The sequence below is a fragment of the Thermobia domestica genome, chromosome 8 (assembly GCF_964235325.1).
Source record: "Thermobia domestica chromosome 8, izTheDome1.hap1.1, whole genome shotgun sequence".
NCBI lineage: Eukaryota > Metazoa > Arthropoda > Insecta > Zygentoma > Lepismatidae > Thermobia > Thermobia domestica.
This window is the reverse complement of record NC_137461.1, coordinates 62590267-62611218: the sequence shown is the minus strand read 5'-3', so window position 1 is coordinate 62611218 and position 20952 is coordinate 62590267. Positions and strand designations below refer to the sequence as shown.

General features: G+C 35.1%; 1 protein-coding gene across 1 annotated transcript in view; it reads left to right on the top strand.

Moving 5' to 3' along the window:
• PCID2 (PCI domain-containing protein 2) overlaps positions 1–20686 on the top strand; it is a 39244-nt gene extending 18558 nt beyond the window's left edge. Inside the window, exons 4-8 of the mRNA XM_081768538.1 lie at positions 3424–3693; positions 4918–5135; positions 12354–12454; positions 17592–17791; positions 20337–20686. Of these exons, the coding sequence (XP_081624664.1) occupies positions 3424–3693; positions 4918–5135; positions 12354–12454; positions 17592–17791; positions 20337–20565 (1018 nt within the window). The 3' untranslated portion in view covers positions 20566–20686. The remainder of the gene's footprint in view (positions 1–3423; positions 3694–4917; positions 5136–12353; positions 12455–17591; positions 17792–20336) is intronic.
• Positions 20687–20952: the final 266 nt, after the last annotated feature.

Genomic DNA, 20952 nt, shown 5'->3' with positions numbered 1-20952 from the left:
TTTGCGTTAATCACGTCGCACTGATTACGTTTTCAACACTTCCCTTCAGTTCGTGGGTGTCAAAAACTTACACACTCACATCATATGTGCTCATTGGAGTGAGACGGGCGAACGTGCATTTATATTTTTCCTAAGTATTTATCGTGCTTTTTCATTGAAAAAAAAAAAAAAAAAAAAACTATGAATATATACGCCAGCCATCCTGAGTAAGGTTTTCCTGATTCATACAAGGTAAATTCCGAGATGGCACGTAACTTAATAGCCCCAGGCTGCTTCCACCTCACCAACTTCCCGGACAATGTGATCGCCGAGACGTCATCCTTCATACGTGATGGGCTAACATGGTACTAGGTATCGAAAGCCTAATTTTATTTAATTCCTAATCCTAATTACTGTCCCAATATGCAAGTTAAATTTGAACTACCTACAGTTCCACCATAATGATTTAATTCTCAACTAATTTCCACCTTCATTTAGTCAACATGGACTGTACACACTAAAATGTAGAGCAGCCTTCCTCGGGAACGGGCTGTCTAGTGTTAGCGTTCTGACACGGTAAGCTGGAGACTTGGGTCCGATTTCTGGATGTCTTAACATTTTCATTCAATTTGTAATTATGGTGCATGTAAAAATCCATTATTTTTCCTGTTTCTCATATGCAGGGAGTCCATAAAGTCCTGCAGGAAAGTAAAACTCTGTAACTTGGAAACTACGTAATGTATTAACAAATACTATTTGGTGTGCTTACAGAAAGGTTCAAAGTTTTGTTTCAGCTAGTTAAGGTTCATCGCCAAACCTCCAATTGTGCACCGTTCATGTCCAAACACTCTTGCAGTCTTTGTGGGAAACAAAGAATTGCGTGTTGGCGGTGCTTGTCTGGAATGTTCAAAATCACATCAGTTATTTTGTTCTTGAGATCGTGCAGATTAGCTGGCTTCTGCGAATACACCTTGGTCTTCATGTGTCCCCACAGCCAGTAATCACAAGGTGACAAATCTGGTGATCTTGCAGGCCAAGGTATGGGTCCTCTTCGGCCAATCCATCTCTTCTTAAATTCTTCGTTAAGAAACTGTCGAACTTGAAGGGCATAGTGCGGCGGTGCCCCATCCTGTTGCATGTGGACCTCATTAACGATGCCTAACCTAGTAAGTTCTGGCAAAAGGAATGTCTGTAACATGTTCAGATAATTGTTACCATTTACCGTCTCTTCCTCGAAGAAAAAAGGGCCGATAATGTGGTCCATTGAAGCAGCACACCACACATTGACTTTGGGACTATCCCGCTTGTGCTCCTCGAATTCGCGTGGATTTTCCACCCCCCAAATTCGGTAGTTGTGCCTGTTCACGTTTCCCGACACATGAAATGTGTTTCATCTGAAAACAGAAATCGAGACAGAAAATCACCATCTTGTAAGCGGGTAAGCATTGACTCACAAAATTCCATTTCTTCCTCTATCAGCTCGTACACAAATTTTAACTTATAGGGCCGGACCTTCAAATTCTTGCGTACGATCTTGTGTAACGTTGACTTCGGTATTCCCAGTTCCAATGACCTATGTTTAAGCGACTTCATTGGACTCCTGGCTACGCTGTCCTGCAACGTGTGAATCATATCGTCACTCGTTCCTGGCCTTCCACTGCGTGGTAAATCTGACACACTTTCCGTTTCTTTGAACTTCTCGTACCACCTCTTGATACTTGTTTCTGCTGGGGTGTTTTCCCATACGTTGTTTGGAACTTTCTCCGCACTGAAACGCAATATTTTAATTCCGCAAACCACAAAACACATTGTGCCTTTTCTTTAATAGACCCCATTTTAAGTCACGTGATTACCAGCGCAAACGTCATCGAGCATTGTGGCCAGAACAAAACTTTAAACTTCCCTTCTTCCAACTTCAAAAATTTATACACTTAAACGTTAACGGTTTCCAAGTTATAGAGTTTTACTTTCCTGCAGGACTTTATGGACTGCCTGTAATATCGAATTCTGGTTTGTCCAAACACGGCAAGTGTTGTAGTGTAGTCCATAGTCTGACCACTGACCTCAAGCGTAGGGGCGTGTGACTGGTTAGTAAGCGTACTTTGTAGCATAGTGTTTAAGTACCAGCACGTAAGCTAAAGAATCAGATTCTACCCTCAGCACATTTTGCACTTTTTCATTCCTTAAATTTTCATCCAGTAGGATATATATAGCGTTTTATTTCTAAAAATAAAGGTGCAGATACGCTGAACCTCAAGTTCATAATGGTTAAAAAGTTTCATATATTTCAGGGTATTATTATTAACAACAATAACAATAATAATAATAATGTCGAGTAGCATATTACTACAATCTTGTTACTAAAAACTCATAATAAATAAACGTAATGATAATCAATATTTCTTAGTGATTTGTTTCTTGCTCTTTTCTCATTTTGCAAACGGGCGAAAGTAAGCTGCTATTGTTTGTTTTGAAAAGGCATGAAGAGCTCCAGAAATACTGAATTTCAATTACAGCACACATACAATACATTGTTCACATAATGTTCTTCAGAGTACTAATCATGCTAACAAAATGTTATATAAACCTCCACTAAATTAATGAATAAACTTTGCGAAAAGAATCTTTTTTTTTTTTTTCACTTAATCCTCTTCCTAATAATGAATAAAAACAATTAATTGCGTACATTAAAATGGAAACTGAGTAAAGGCACTTCTGCGGGGGAAAGTACATAGGTGGAATTCCAACAGAATTTTTGTACTGGGTCTTATTTTAGACAAACTTCAGCAATAGACAATTTTGTTCTGAATATTTCGTTGTAAAAAGTCGGCCTTTTCAAAAAAAAAAAAGTTAATTCAGAGCTTTTATGGTTTATATTAGAGTGCGAAAAAGGCACGAAAAACGGGAGGCATCAGGACGTGCCACCGAGCGAAAGACAGAAGAGCCCAAATATTTCTAGTACCTGAATACAATTAACTGACTTCAGAAAGAAACAAAGAATCGCAACTCTCTTTCTAGAAGAAAAAAAAATACAATTTTTAAAAAAAAAAACTGATTTAAAACTGATTTTCAATAAAATTATATATTTACGATTTGCTATTTTCGAAGTTTGTCGTCAACCAGACAGAAGAGGAAATATTCCATTCTCATAGAAAGGTGTTGATTCCCTGTTATTCTGTGTTGATTCTGTGAAAGATCTGTTGATTCCTCCCATGTGTCACATAGAAACTTTTAAATTTCTTCCAAATTTTCTGTTTATCAGGTAGCACAGTTGTTTACGAGCAGTGCTGTTGTCAGCTTTAGCTCTAAATTTATCTCATATCCTTAATTGATTTTTCCTATTTTTGGTTAAATGTTTATAAATTTAAATAGAACTAAGTTTGTAATGTAAGTAATAAATTATTATCAGTTGTGTATTAATATATTTGATGATCTTTGTTTTAGGTGCATGTGGGCTGTAAACGAGCAGAATTTTTTAGAGGCGTATCGATGTCAGAGCGTAGCGGTTCAGATGTTTCTGAAAGTATTTCAGAGCCAGCGTGATGAGAACTGGGCGCTTCCCGTCATGTGTGCGTTATGTTTAGACCTTCGATTGCTGGCAATGCGGGCAGACAAACAGGCGCAAGAAAAAGGAGGAAATAATCCAGCGAAAGATAATCTGGAAAAAGCTGCAGAGATTCTAATGGCTTGTTTTCGAGTGTGTGCTGCGGACAAGTGCGTAATTTCTTTGTATGTTATATCCTATTAAGAATGTCTTCTGCACACAATGTGTGAATTATATCAATAGGATGTTTGTGAGATTTATCTTTGAGATGGTGTTACCTCTCAAAATCTGAGATAAATTGTCCCATTAGGTAAGAAGAACTGTCTTGCCTTGTACCTCGAATTTTGGTGATTTACTCAACTGTCTGTGACGTCCCCAAATTACTGAAAAGGATTCATTGTTAAGGTTCCTACCTTCATGTGGAACTCTCCAGAGAAAAAGTAGACAATCCCACTCAAAAGATAATAGTATTATATTTTTTCTTTTTGGAAAATCAAAATCATTTGTTGTACAGTTAATAATGCTTATCACTAATCTTAGTTCTTTATCCTTCCTGTGAGTAAATGAAATGATATGAAATGAAATCTTGAGTTTTACGTCCCACGGTTATGCCGGCTAGGTTAAAGGAGACGGTGATGATAAATGAATGAAATAGTGGAATGAAGAAAGTGCGAGAAAGCGAGAGAACCCCAAGGAAACCCACGCACACGGTGTTTGTCCACCACAAAGTTCACTTGGTGCGGGCTGGGATCGAACCAAGGACCCCAAACACCAGAGGTGAACGCTCTACCACTGAGCCACCGCAGTCCGTCCGGTACAGATTGGTGAGTAAAATAGTAACTAAATTCCATGTAACTGTTAATCACTTTCTACTACTGTTGTTGTGTTTAGAACACACCTAATTTTCTACAGGCAAAGCTACAATAAAATTCAAAGTGTGAAGATATGCTACTGGGTCGGAGATCGAACGCGGATTTACAGTTTACTGTGCCTTGTATTCAGTTCTGCCCAAGAGTAGTCTATATTTACTCTTATTGTAGCGTAGTGATTAACGCATCGCTATAGTAAGCCCTGTATCGGGCTCGATTATCAGTCTAGTCCCACGTTACACTCTTTAAATTTCATAACCGTGCTATATTTCTCCGTAAGTTAACTACTGTAAGTTTGAACGGTTTGATATAAAAAATTCATTCTATGTATTGGAAAATTGTATTTCTTCTCTTTCAAAAGAGAGAATGATATTAAAATAACCCATATTCAACCATAACTTATTTTTAACTGAAATTAGGCTTGCATCACTGAAACTAGATGTAAACATAAATTGTAAACCTAAAATCAGTAACATAAAGTAAATTATTTAATCCCTATATATATGTATATATTTTCTTTTTTAGTCGAGCACCGGACAGTGAAACAAAACGATGGGGTATGTTGACATTAGTTAATCATCTGTTCAAGGTATATTTTAAAATAAATAAATTGCATTTGTGCAGACCGTTAATTCGAGCCATCGATTCATCTCCAATGAAAGATCAGTTCAGTCTCAGCCAAAGGATTACTTATCGATACTACGTAGGAAGGAAAGCAATGGTTGAAAGTGACTTTAAAACAGGTTAGTATGTTATTTCGTATTGTTATTATTATTCGGTTGATCGGCGGAATACTGATAACATTTTAATTTTGATAAAAGGTTACTGAGTACACGTCTCCTACATTTCTTAAAATGTTTGTTGTACCCTTCAGATTAGCAGCATTCTTCTACCCCTGATTATTATTATTCTAATCGACATAGCCCTTTTGAAGTTTCGTGCATCGAAGTTCAATTATAGTTCATATTGCTTGCGATCAAATATGCTTCGAAACATGCAATGAAATGCAAACAAGGATATGAATATGATAATCAGGGTATCAGTTCGAACATTTGTCACGTTAATACTTTTTGGATCAAAAGATCCAATATATTTCAATCAAAATTTTCTTGTACGCCGTATATTTGGAGAACTACATACAGTGTAGCCAAACATTCAGTTAACTCAGTATTGATGTGCTTATTTCGTAGAAAATACGAAAACTCGATTTAGGGGCTGTTAAAAAATTCAGTGGCCCCTGATCTAAAAACTGATTATTGGCTAAGAAAGAAATCTTTTGAATAAATATATAAATATATATATATATATATATATATATATATATATATATATATATATATATATATATATATATATATATATATATAGATATCATTCCTAAAATTCTTGTTTTTGGAATTAAACAGGACATAGTTGCGAGTAATCATACTATCTTCGTTCCGTTGCCATAGGTCAACATGTAACATTTCTCAAAGCAGAGTGCCGGACCAGGAAATGGGACAGTTGAGAATAGATGATTCACAAACTTTACTGTAGTAAATTGTTGTAAGATTTTCCTTTGAACCGTAGTTTCTTAGTTATGTCATATAGTGTAACATCTCTGCCCGTATGATGTTATTAGCGTTTGTAGCTGACTCGTAGATAAAGGATAGTAACAAAAATACAGGGTTTGTCCGGAAAGTGGTAGGACTGATTTTTTCCCGCCAAAACATGGTGAAGGAGGGGGATATTACTGCACTGGTTGGGTGCTGGGCGGTCTTAGCTGCTAGCGCACTAGTCGCCAGTCGTCTACAAGCCTTCACGGAGTGTAGATTGGGTTTAAGGTGAACCCCTTTCAAGGTGCCTTGTCATCTCAAGAAATGAATCGTTTGTTAGAGCAGCGTTATGCGATGAAGTTTTGCGTCAAACTGGGTAAAACTGCAAATGAGACCCATGACATGGTCAAGACTGCTTATGGCAGGGGTGTAGCCAGCAGGTTTATGTAGGGGGGCCCCGTCGTTTTTGAGGGGGGGCCAGCTACAAAGCCAAAAGAAATTATGTTGGAGCAAGTGTTTTTGAGGCCTGAAAAAAACGGCAAATTTTGGTTTCCTTCCGGGAAACTAAAAAACACTAGTTTCTAGCTTATTATTATTATTATTATTATTATTATTATTATTATTATTATTATTATTATTATTATTATTATTATTATCTTTTTGTCCATAAATTATATTCCAGGTAGTTTGTATTATGGTTAACCAATAATTACTGTCCCGGACCAAACGTTATACCTTTGTGCGTAACTATTTTAGTTTAAGCCCTTGTACACAGAACCTATCTACATAAGGCTGATTTTCTTTGAAATTTCACTTATTTTCTTTAAGATTTCCTGACAAAAGTAATTATTTATTATTCGTGACTTTAAAAAAAGCATAATTATTTTATTAACATCTATGTCCCATTTCCTGTTCTAGGGGCCGTCCACATATTACATAACGCTATTTTTGACCAATTTTTAACCCCTCTCTCCTGCTTGTCACACTTCGTAACGCAAGGCCGAACCCCTCCACTTTGTTAGTAACAATTTTTGATCTTTGTTTTTTCATTATTTTGATTATTTTAAAGGTTATTATAATAAAAAAAACTATTTTCAATGGTAGAACTTTTTATTACAAAATGCTTATATTATTGTGAATATATTTGTAGCGTTTTTCGCCAACAAATCAAAGTATTAGAAAATGGTAGACTCGTAATAATCTTTTATCACCATAAGGTTGTGTAATTAACCAATCCTAATTCTTCAAAACTACTGTCGTTTCCCCAAGGAGAATGCACCCATCATTTTAGGTCACTGGTGATTGGCAAGGACAAAGTACTGCGGAAGATGCAGTTAAAACAGGATTTAAAGAAATAACATCGAACCTCTTCTTCCGAGATCCAGGATGCTTCGTGCATTTGAAGTTCGCCAGTGTCAACGATGCAAAGTTCTGTTCCTCCTCGTCCATAGATTCGAAGTGGCTAAATACGTGAAGGAGCAGAACATCTCGTTTGTGAATAAGCTTTCGAGCATCTTCTTTGGACTTCGAACTTCAGTTTACCACTTTACAAATTCTTTTTTTCCTAAATCAGTGCGAGAATGCGAATAAACTCGATTTTTTCAGAAATATTCAAATCCAAAAATAATAATAAAAAAGTAGTACGACATTAATATCCGACGAATTGGGTTTTTAATTTGTTTAGGTCTGCAAATCGTGCATTGTTCCGTCGCGGGAAATACTTCACAAAAGAAGTTTCTTCTGTTTTACATGCGAAACTTCGTCGAAGAAAAGAGTGGGTAATAATTCGAATCAGAAGTTTTAAATAATATTCTCAGAAATAGCGATACAAGTGGGAACGCGAAGGAATTTTAAAGCGGTGGTTACGATCACTAATAACTAAGTCCAGAAAATCGTGTGACGTAAATGCAATGCTGTGATAGCCGCAAAACGGAGTTTTATTGTATTGTAATACACACAGGGTTCTTCACCAGTCATGCTGGTGTCTAGTGCGTCTTCGAATTACTTCTGTATGATTCAATTTATATAGGCTATAGTTCGCAACTTTCTGAAATAATGTAATTATTTATTTATCTATATCTATATCTATCTATCTATCTATATCTATATATATCTATATATATATCTATATCTATCTATCTATCTATCTATCTATCTATCTATATATATATATATATATATATATATATATATATATATATATATATATATATAGGGTGTACGGTAACTACGTGGACGAACTTGGATGGGTGATAGTACACCTTTAAAAAAGCAAATAAATCCTAGTGAACATGGGGGAAATTCCGTCCCGTTTAAGAATGACAGATTGTTGAAAGCGTGGGATCATGAACTTCAGAGGCCAACAGCTTAAAAACAATACATCGTGGAGAGTGCGGTTAAAAACGTCACTTAGAAAGTCATACCTACTCTATTGAAAAATACATATTTGAAAACGCAGCTACGTCTGCACACGGGATTAACAACATGTGATACTTCTTTCCTTTACAGCATGTCCGGGAATCCCTCCGTTCCTTTGGGAATCCCGTGCGCACGCATAGCTGTGTTTCAACGTAGATGAGGTTCGGACCTGGAATGGTTTTTATAGCTTCACTTTGAAGAGAAGGGGAAGATATACAAAAATGATCGAAAATGACCAATATTAATGTCGAATCATAGTTTTCGGAGTGGCTGATATGAACAGTGCCACTTCCGATGCCGTTTAAATCCAAATTCAGTCCCTATTAGTACTCTTAAGAGGGATGGTGACATGTAAAACTAATTGAAAATTACCGATTAATTGAAATCCATACTGAAAAACGTTGTTTTTCACCAAATTTTTCATCTGATATAAATATGTTTTCTTTAAAAAAATACTAGTTACAGCATATAAAAAATGTAATGCAAGCCTACTTACAAATCTGTTTAGTACCATGTTTTATGGTAGTATTTACAGTACCTTGTTGAAACGTTTGTCTTCAAAGTGTCAAATATAAATAGCTGTAAATTGTGTAATCTGCTGTAAAAAAAATAAATAAATAAATAAAATAAAATAAACCCTACTGTTTTCCGATTGGTATAAGGAGATGATACCATACTATTTTTCGATTGGTATGGTAAATTAATTTTTCCGTACTATTTTGCCGTAAATTATTAATTATATGTAAACTTTCTTATTTTTAAATGCCTGAAGCGGGGTAATCTTACAATGATGTTTAAACGCTGGTCATTTGGGGGGGCCAAGAAATCATTTGGGGGGGCCGGGCCCCGATGCCCCCCCCCCCCCCGTGGCTACACCCCTGGCTTATGGGAGTGGTGCCATGGGTCGATCAAGTGTTTTTGAGTGGCACAATTTTTTTCAGGAGGGAAGAGAGCAAGTTGAAGATGTGCAGTTGTCAAGGCGCCCTTCGGCAAAAAGTGACGAAAACTTAGTGAAAGTGCGAAATCTTTTGAACTGACCGAGTATGTGGATGACATCAGAATAATTAAACTTGCCAGTCGAGCAAGTCGAAAATGAAATTGATTTCTTTTTTTTTTTGACTGCAATGGTGTTTGTGGTTCACAGAGAGTTTGTACCTGTGAACCACTCCAGACTGTGATGCGCCATTTTACGTGGAAATATTTGTAAGACTCAGAAAACGAGTCGCTCTCGTTCCTCCAGCAATCGCTGAATCATGGAAGCTTCATCACGACAATGCGCCGAGCCATACCGCCTTTGTTGTCATGGACTTGCTGACTTAACATGCCATCACACAGTTTCCCCAGCCACCCTACAGCCCAGATGTCGCTACTACAGACTTCTTCCCCCGACTGAAAAGGGTCATGCAAGGCACCACGGCTCGGTCAAGGTCATTCAAGAGACCGTAACTAGGAAACTGAAGAGCATTTCAGTTTCTGTGTTCCAGGGAGTCTTCAGTGGTTGGCAGAGTCGTTGGAAACTCTGTGTTGCTGTAGAAGGGGTATATTTTGGAAACTATTAAGTCGATGTTTCATAATTGTGAATGTATTTAAAAAAAATCAGTCCTACTACTTTCCGGACAAACCCTGTATTCTTTACTTCATAATGTTAGTGTTACATAAGGATGTGTTAAACAAATAAATAAATAAATAAAAAAAAAACTTTTGCTAATGGAATACCACCGACATTCATGGCAAGGAAAGCCAGGTTGAAGGTGTTTCATTTCACTATTAGAACGAATACCGCTTTTGTTATGTCAGTACAATGCATGTTACAAATACTGACTTCGCATGTTCCACTTCTGCTTGTTTCTATTATAATACTAGCTGAACCTGCGCGCTCTACACAGCACATCATTCGCATATGAGGATAAATCTCCTTCTCATTCCTCACAACATATGTACATGTCCCTTTACAGACACAAGTGAAAGACGTCTTGCTTTAAAAAAAGTCGGCAAGGGGTATCATAAAGGGGAGATTTTTTCGATTATTTTTTCTCAATATCTCGCACCGTTTGCAAGATTTGAGCCTACTTCCGGTTAAAGTTTCTAATTCATGTATGACCAGTGTTTTCTTTCTTGCATGCAGTATGTAATAAGACAATACATTACATACACAATTAATTATAATGTCGGTTATATATGGTGTTCATTGGGCAAAACACTCAAAAAATAAAGATTTATCTTAGACTCGAGAAATGATTATCCTCCCTTTTTCACTATTATTTGGCCATGGAACAAACGCCTGGGACATATACAACATTGTGGTGTTGGAATGTATAACGCATAGGATATGATGCTTTAGGTTTTTTTTCTTTAATTTCAACGCTTCCAGTATACCCTAAAAAAATGTAATAAAGAAATAATGTCCATGTTTTTTTTAAATATTCAATTAGAACTGGACAATCTACGCAAAATTTCCAATCGATCAGTGAAAACGTCATCTTTCTAGAGCCTGTAGTTTCCGAGATCTCATTGTCGAAAGGATTAGCCACAAACATATAAACATAGTTTAAAAGAACTCGAAAGATGGCAGCACAATTCACTTGCGTTTATTTCGGAGAAGACTTATTAAAATGCATAGGCTTTGAACAAAATTTAAAAAGATAAACTTTGTGAAAAATATATCTTTAAGTAATTTATTTAAAGTACACCTTTTTAAAAATATTTGTCTTTGTTATAAACGTGAAATCACAAATAACCGTAAATGAAAGATATGAAAGCAAAAGTTATAAGTTGGAGCTCGGTCGCTTGTAATTGGTATCGTAGCATTTTAATAGATAGATAATAGTCCGGGGCTGCGAGGCACAATGTTATTGAGAAAGGATATATTGTTAAATTACCTCTATGGAAAGCAGTAGAGGAAAGCGTTATGTGAAAGCAATATGTAAATTATGAAATAAAATCTAACATATAGTACTAAAGCAATCCAAGATTCTGTAGTTAGTAAATGGCACAAAATATCGAAGCATCAATCGGAAAGTTATTATTAGTACTTAGAATACAGGAATATGTATATTGTGTTTGCTTTTATGTGATGTTTATTTTCTTTTTCTAATTTTGGGTACTGATGTTACTTTTTTTGTTTGTAATCCCACTGCTGCATATTATGGCAAGTATGTAATGGTTAGAAGAAGAGTTTTTCAATTGTGTCATTGTTAACTACGGAATAATGAATAAGAAATGTATAAAACAGAAACCTCTTATCAGTCGTCGAAATACGTTCTGTTTCTGTGGAAACACCGTTTTATATATATATATATATATATATATATATATATATATATATATATATATATATATATATATATATAGGGTGTCTCAAAAGTCCCCTGACATAGGGTAACTGTTATTATCAGAGTTACAACAAAATGTCAGAGGAGAAACGTCTCCAAATATAATGTTTTCAATCTGAAGTGAAGAATTTTTTTTTTAAATCGGACGAGCCGTTTGGACTGTACATTCTTTATGCGCCCAATATTAAGTGAAAATGCAGCGTTGATAAATTTTGTAAAGGTGGATAATTTTAGACTGCAAGGTGGATAAGTTTTGTAAGAGTATGGTGAATGGGGACATGTTTGAAATAGGGTCCGGCCATCATCACGTCAGCATAAAAGACAGAAACTTTTTACTTATGTTGTGGGTCCAGGTAAATGGCAAGTTGCATTTTCATTTAACATTTGGCGCATAAGGACTGTACAACCCAAACGGCTCGTCCAATGTAAAAAATTCCTTTACTTTAGATTGAAAACATCATATTTGGAGACTGTTTCCTCCTTACATTTTCTTTTAACTCTGATAATAATAGTTACCCTATGTCAGGGGACCTTTGAGACACCCTGTATATGTATAATATACATATCATGAAGTTTATTGAAATGTAATGGATACATTATGTACGTTATTATATGTGTGAATTTCATTAACTTTGAAAAAAACATAGTTATAATGACCCCCTTTTTTCTTCTTCAGCTGATGAAGTGTTAACATTCGCTTTTGAAAGATGTCATAGAGATTGTAAGAAAAACAAGAGACAAATACTGTTATATCTGATTCCTATTAAGATGCTGTTGGTAAGTACAGAATAAAAAAATTAAAAAAAAAATAAAAAAGTATTATTATTTTATAGAATCAGGGTGGATTGATTTAAATCAGTCTGATTTAAATCACAATTTTAATCAAGATTTAAATCAGTTGATTTTCTAATAAAATTCGTTAATTTAAATCAAGATCCGAAATAAATTAATTTAAAGTGAAAATAAGTAAAATCCCGTTTCTGTTGTTATTTCGATTATGGAAGATAATCATAATACAATGAAACTCAAATGTATGTAAGCACAGTATAAAAACGAGAATCATGCAAAGGATGATTAGGAAAATCCCGTTTTGAACGGATGACGGGTGAATCCTGCTTTCTTCTCTTCGTAACATACGGTTTTTAAATCGTTAACTATTCGAACGGGGAAATCACCATGGACATTTAAGGCGAAAAATCTCTTGTGTCCACGTCTATTTGTTTGTTTCCAGATAATAGGAGCGCATTTAGAAATTTATGTACTAGATACGTAGAAGTTCCTCGGGATTATAATACGGCAAATTTTGGATGCGTTAAAATATCGAATAATACTTTTGATAAAGTGGATACTTTCAAATATCTAGGATCAATATTAACACACATAAACCATATTTACGAAGAACTTAAATGTCGACTAAAAGCAGGGAATTTTTGTTATTAATCAGTTCAAAATCTTTTGCCGTCGTGAATTTTGTCGAGAAATTTGAAGCTTAAAATATAAATATATAAAATGATAATCATGCCTGTTGCTCTGTATGGTTGCGAAACATGGTCGCTTACTATGAGGGAAGAGCATAGACTGAAAAGTATTTGAGAACAAAATCCTGAGACGAATTTTCGGACCGAAGAGGAACGGCGGAAACTTCATAACGAGGAACTGCATAATTTATACGGTTTACCAAACGTTGTTAAGATCATCAAGTCTAGGAGATTCAGGTGGGGAGGTCAAGTAGCCAGGATGGAAGGAAGTAGGAACGCTTTCAAACTCTTAACTGGAAAACCAATCGCAAAAAGATCATTAGAACCTTAGGCGCAAATGGGAGGACAATATTAAGATGCATCTCGCAGAAATAAGAATACAAAGTAGAAACTGGATCCAATTGGCTAAGGATAGAAGTCAGTGGAGAGCTTTTGTAAACGTGGCATTGGAGCTCCGGGTTCCATAGGCCATAGAGTTAGTTACTTAATTTTAGGCGAAATTTATGTACTTTATATGTATTTCGTGCCGCTAGCTAGTTCCGATTTTTTTTTTTAATATGCCCCTGCGAAATATCAGTAACTTTCGTGAAAAGAAAAGTGTCATGTTGATAAATGTTGCTGTACTTTTTCCTTAATGCTGAAGAAACACATGAAATAGGTTAACGATGGAGGATTAATTCAAAATTCAACCCCAATACTTTCACTTAAATGGCATAATTAATATTTAATACTAATTCCTAATGTTTTTTCTTCAAGGGGAAAGTTTTGATTTAAATAAAAAAAATGAACAAAAATGATTTTTTAAAAAAAAATCATGTTTTTTTTTCACCCTGATTAGAATAATTACCAGAATGTGACTTGTTAGTTAAGTTCTTTGAATAAAATATCAAAAACAGAAAACTTTTCATTTGACTGGTAACTCAGTTGGTGGATTATTCTCCCTAGAAACAGCAGATCGAGGTTCGAACTAATCCATCAGAATTTTGATTGATTTCAATAGAATACAAATTTTACGTCAATGCAGTTTTTTTTCCGCGTTGCAGTACTAATCTTTTCACATACTTTATTTATTTTGTGCGGTTTTTGCTGGCGTATTTACGTCTCTAACTCCGAACTGTAAGTAACGCAGAATAACGGTTTATATCTTAATATTTAAAACGACAAAGAACATATTACCTCAATACCCCTATATTAATATTAAAAAAAAACAACCTCACAAACAGTACACACACCCCCTCTTTTCGGCGTTCATTATTCAGTTGTACTGCTAAACTTAACAAGAGAGACTGAATCTTGTTTTATCCGTATGTAACAGTACCTGCAGGTTTCATTCGTAATCTCATGCTTTCGTTCAGGAGAACCTATATCTCCAGAAGAAAACATTGGAGTTTTAATGTTTACTGTCGTTGAGCAAATATAATGATTTAGTTATCTCTTGACTTGTATTTATACGAGGCATATTTGTTATACCGCGTTTTATTTTTAAACAGACATCTTTTCTTATATGATGTTGGATACCGACCTTGTGCTGCCAAAGGCAGAGACGCTGAGGGAGAATTTTTCCTAAAAAAAATTTCAGAAAAATCCCTTTTTTCTTTCTGATGCAGTCTGTTGCACAAAGAGAAAGCTTTATTAGTAATATATGTAGTCCAAACAACAAAGGACAAACTAATATAAAGTGTTTTATCTTCAACAAAGGACTTAAATTAATATAAAGTGTTTACCTTTTATAAACAGTAATGAAAGAACGCAGTTCCATCAAGTGGAATAAGAAAAGCAAATCGTCGCTGCGCCTCGAAGAACCGCTATGTGACATTTTTGTCGAAAATGAGTTATGAGGTGCAAATAAACTTGAAAGCTGTCAGGCAGGGTCCCTTATAATGTGGTAGGTGAATATTCAGTTGTTTCGCCACAACAATGAAAAAATAATAGACTGAAATTAAAGGATTTAGGTTCTATTGATCCAGTATCTACTTATAAAAGTGCAAAAGATAAACCGACATATGGTACGTAAACACAAAAATAGTAATATAATATTGTTGAAGTAAGCTACAACAATCTCCAGTGCATAATATACGCAGAACCAATTTTATTATATTTTTGAACTGTTTCCGTGTATCTGGCAAAATTTTAAGAATTTGGAATATTTTTTTGCTTCTCCTGAAAAGTTGTGGTTTTAACACATAGCGGTTATTCGAGGCGCAGCGCCGAAATGTGGTTCTGTTGTTTCAAGGGTAAAAAATATCTCTTTTATACCTTAAAAATTACGGGTAGGTAACAAAGAAATGGCAAGGGAGATAGGAGACACGTTGTTAAACATACGGATTACTAGCAAAGATCAGTTATGAAATTAATAGTTCTATTTTATTTTTCATAACAACATAAATTAAAATTCAGTATGACATTTCTTGCAAAGGAAAGCAAGCATGGAAAACAAGTATAGTTTTTACAGCTTAAATAACACTTATTCGTTAATTTTTGTTAACTGTCCATATGCATTGTGAGTTGAATATCATACTAATAATTTTCGAAACACAGCATTCAAAACTATGGTGTCCGAACAAACATCGCCGAACAAATTGTACAGGAGAGGCAATTAAAAAAAAAAGTTTATGCTGCAACTATCTAGAACGGACTGTCTAAGCGTGGACGTGCCCCATTGTACCACTGAAGTTCGTTGAAGTTCGCCCAAACAGAAAGATTCCAGTATTACTGACAATGTTTGTTTCACTAACACTGTACTCCATTCTAAACTGCCTTTCCTCCTACTTCCTTCATCAATATTTCTGCGACAATAAATAAATAAAACATGAGACGCTAATAGAAAAATATTAATTCTTTTTCAACTTAGTAAACCGTACAGGAAACAGTGTTTGTATATAATATTATTTCCTAGACAACAAAGCGTATTAGACATAGTTTTTATTTTTAGAAAAAAAAATCAGAACTCACAAACAAAACTATTTTTTTTTAGAAACACGTTGTACATGAAAAAATGAATAGACGCTAAAAAAAATAAAGAACTTTTTGTGCCGTTTAACGTCCGACGATTGTCCTGAGATCAAAGGAGACGGTAATGATAATGAACGAAGTGACGAAATCAAGAAACTGAGAGGAAACAGGATACTTCAAGGTAGCCTACTCATATAGTGTTTATCCACGACAAAGACACTTGGTATGAGCTGAGATTGACCCACGGGTTCCACACAGCAGAGGTGAGCGCTCTACCACTGAATAAACTCGGCTCGAACGACCTGCGTAAAGCAGAATAGAAATGACATGAATTTTTAAAAAATGAAAAAGTTGAAACAAACCATTCGGACGCGGAAGAAAAAACGAGACTTATGTGATAACATAAGCTTTGCACGAGGAAGTGACGTTGTGCCATATTGTTCTATTTGAGGGAAAAAAAAAAAACACGGTTCGTTCAACTTAATTGAGCTTTCGGCGCTATATAGCAGCTTTTTAATATCAGAAAAACTCTTGGTATTAGTAAATTTCAATGTACGAGGCCTATTTTTAAGGAAGATCTGATTGTTAATAGAAACAAAACTGCTAAGATAGTGCCATACATTTTTAGTTATTTCCTCTGTACACATTAATTTATTTTTCTAAATAGTTACTATGTTTGTTTAAACATCTATCATAGCGTAAGTGCATATGGTCCAGTGTGGGCAGTTGAAATGTTTCATCAAATTGAGCATCTCGCAAAGTATCTTTTGGATGGGAGCTACTGGACCACCCGTCGTACACCCCTAACCTTGCGCCGTCCGATTATCATGTATTCCCCTACCTGAATCAGTTACTCGCCGATCAGCAGTATGACACCAATGAAGAAGTGAAAACAGCGGTTGAAGGTTGGCTTCGGTTACAGGCGAGAGATTTCTACGACGTGAGCATACAAAAACTTGTCCACCCATTTGATAAATATTTAAACAAACATGGTAATTATATAGAAAAATAGTTTAATGTGTACAGAGGAAACTGTCAAATGTATGGCACTGTTTTTACTAGTTTTGTCTCTATTGACAATCGGACCAAACTTTTTTTTTTTTTTTTAATAGCTTTCGTATGTAACTAAAATACGGCTGATGATGAGAATTCAATTGTTAATAGACCATTCGAACTTTACATTTGTTGCCGTCTCCCGTAGCCTCATTCCATAATTGTGGGACGTTAAACAAGAAATTTCATTTCCTTCCATTTTTTGTTGTTGGTCCCGTACATGGCTTTGCCACAATCCAAAGCAATTACATATAAAACTTAATGAGTAGTTCAGTAAGAGATTGGTGGTGGTTATTCTACGTATTTTAATAATCTTAAAATGTTCTAATTAACTAAAATACGTTGTAAAGTAATTTAAGATTGCATATGGGTTATTTATTTATTCTTGAATACAATATGTCTAAATTTAGCTTTCTACAAATTTGTTTTAGGGGTACCTGCCTAGTTATAAAGTTCTTCAAAAATACGATCTTCTTCAGTTTTGGGAAGTAGTGCAGGCAATGCAGAAAGGTAACCTTCGGCAGTTGAATGAAGTATTAGAAAGACACGAAGCCTTCTTTATCCGATGTGGAATTTATCTGCTGCTAGAGCGTGTGAAAATAATTGCCATCAGAAACTTGTTCAAAAAGGTGTAAGTATTTGTATATTGCATTAATTCATGTAAAAATTTTGATAGACCTGTTAGATTTTGTGTCGATTCCATATCATTTGACAGCTGTGACTCGGAAGATGTAATCATTTCCGCAGAGTGTCATATAATATTCCAGTAGGTAATTCTTTTGCGACGTGTGAAGATACAAAAGTCATTGAGAGTCAGATCGGTTCTATATGTTGTATGGTTCAGATGCTTCCAATTGAACATCTGGATGAGAGCGTAGGTTTGTATTGCAATGTGCGAAGAGCGTTGTCATGGAGAAAGACAATACCTAAAACAACATTCTTCTTCTTTTGTCCTGCGCAGTCGTTGGAAGAGCCTTACAGTATGATGCTGGTTCTCCCAGGCTTCATGAATTTGCATAACAAAATCCGGTCGCCGAAGTTTTTGTTGGACAAAGGTAGCTTTCTGCTCACTGGTTTGCCTGGTGACCCAGGGTGCTTCCATTGTTTAGATCAGGGTTTCTCAACCTGGGGGTCGCAAGCGGGTTTCACGGAGCTCACGAAGCAGAGAAGATAAATATAATTAGAATCTAATGCAGGAAAATATTTTTAAATATTATTTTGAATTTTGCTCTGATGCAATATTTTTATAAATACTCTTAAGAATAACAAAAAATAGGTCTACTAAACATTTTCAACAGGTGCAGAGTTGTTTAAAAATCAATTTAAATGAAAGAGGTATGATATGAAACTAATGATAACTGAATATTGAAATACCAGAAAAATACAAATGCAACAAAACCTGCATATTGAAATACAATTAAAATTGAAAGCTAATGAGATACCTGAGCATTGTGTAATTTCACTAGTGCGTCCATGTCCGGTTCAATCTTCGCGACGCACATTATCAAGTCATTTAAAATATTCAATAACTTTTTATAACAAATTATTATTATTATTATTATTATTATTATTATTATTATTATTATTATTATTATTATTATTATTATTATTGTATGAACCAAAATGAAGGGAGTTATGGAATTATGAAATTTTAAAATTTTTAAACGGCGTCGATAATGGAACAGTATGACGGATTGGATTCGATATTCGTAGTATGAATGAACTGACCAAAGTTGGTTTTAATCCATTCACTTTTAGGAAAGTTATTGTATCTACTACACTGAAAAAAAAATTATGTGGCGTACGTAAAAACATATGTTAAAAGTGTAAATCCTGTAGTGTTTGGACTTAACGTACAGCAAAAGTATAACTGAGAAAGTACATTTTATGCGTACTTTCCGTACTAGTGTTCCGAATAAACTTACTTTCCGTACGAACGAAAGAACTATATATAGGCGGTCAGGATCTCACATACAAATGGACGTATGTTACATATAGCTGACGTATGTAACAAATGTGTATGTATGTAATATACGGAATACTCCTAGATGTCATACATCTTGTAACGGCATGATGTAACATCTAAGCGGGAAAAGTATGTAGCATATGGATAACGTATGCTCCGTGCTGATTTCCGTAGTAAACATAAGGATTCCGTATTTGTACAATATACCGCTGTCCGAATATGGATTTTTCTCAGTGTATTTACAAGAAATGGATAGGTATATTCGAAATCCCGCACAAACTTATTACAAACCAGAAATTGTAAGGGGGTCACTGGGAAGAGGATGTGATAAAATGTGGGTCGATCAATGTACAGTTTCGAAATCCACCGTGTACGTTGTTTCTTTAGTGAAGCGTCACGGTTACAATGTCACAGGAAAGCTGATCTTGAAATTTCAGGGAACTCAGCAGACAGTTCAGACTCCATTCACAAAGATTCGCTCGCTGAATAAGGTACTCTGTTGCGACAGATTTCTATCCTCAGCTGGGACATTGGTGTGTTCTATGAGCTTTTGCTCACTTACCTATATCATCATTTATAGTTCTTGCGGAAACGGTACTAATTTAACAATGAATTGCGGCGCATTATGCCATTCCGCTTGAGAAAAGAAAATTGTAACACGTAGTTCACACTTGACGAACGCTTGATTACACTTTAAGATGTTTCAACGCTCGCCATTCCATGTTGACTTACGGCACAGTCTCTTTTGTGGAGTCGGGGAGGGCAACGTCCAGTGAACAGTATTGCTTTGTCTCAGTTTCGTCATTGCACGTAGTTCTTTAGTGGCTCTTCTGGGATTGTATTTAAAAAAAAAAAAAAAAAAAAAAAAAACCGCTTTTGTATAAGTAGATATGTTATTTCACCTTTGTCCTTGTATTTTTAAGAGAGTCGTGTTGGATTGAAAACCTCTTTGTTAGTGGTTGAAATCTAACAAGAGACGATACATCATTGTCAGAAAAAGTAGTGCAAAATTTCATAAAACTATCCCTGTTTTAAATTGAATGTAATGCTAACTCTTTGTTATAACGCAATTCACATCTAATCTTTTTTGGACAGCCATAATTTGTTATAGATCTGTATTATTTTACCGTGTCTCCTACTGATTCGTATTTGTATAACAATACATGATGCCACTTCCAAGAAAATAATTTTCCCTCTTTTTTTTCTCTAGGTACATAGCCATGCATCAAAACCACCAGATTCCTGTTCAGGCATTTATGTTTGCGCTTCAGAAGATGGAAGTACCTGATGTTGATATTGAAGAAACAGAGTGTCTATTAGCAACTCTTATTCATGATGGAAGGCTGAAGGGTTATATATCCCGACAACACAAAATGGTAGTCCTCAGTAAACAAATGCCTTTCCCAAAACTCACCAGCTTACCCTGTCCAGAATGGTGATAAAATCGTCTCAGAAGAGAAAGTATTATGTGTATTTCCAGTTCAGGAAATGTTTCTAATTGTTCTTACATACATTATCGTATGTACTTATCAAAACTTTTATAATTAAATACTTTTTTTTTTTTATGCAGAACAAATGTATTACATTTAAAATTTGTAATTGCACTCCCTGTTTCGAATACTATCTATTTTAATAATAAATCGCAATATCTGTCATTGGGTGAAAATAACAGCTTTAGATACTATAGATTGTTACCTCTCACTTATTATAGTAAATATTTAAAACACATTAGCATTACAGCAAGGTATTGTATAATTGTTCTTCAAATACGAGAAGAAACGTACATGTAAGATCAAAATTCGTGCATAGGCTAATGAGGACTTCAC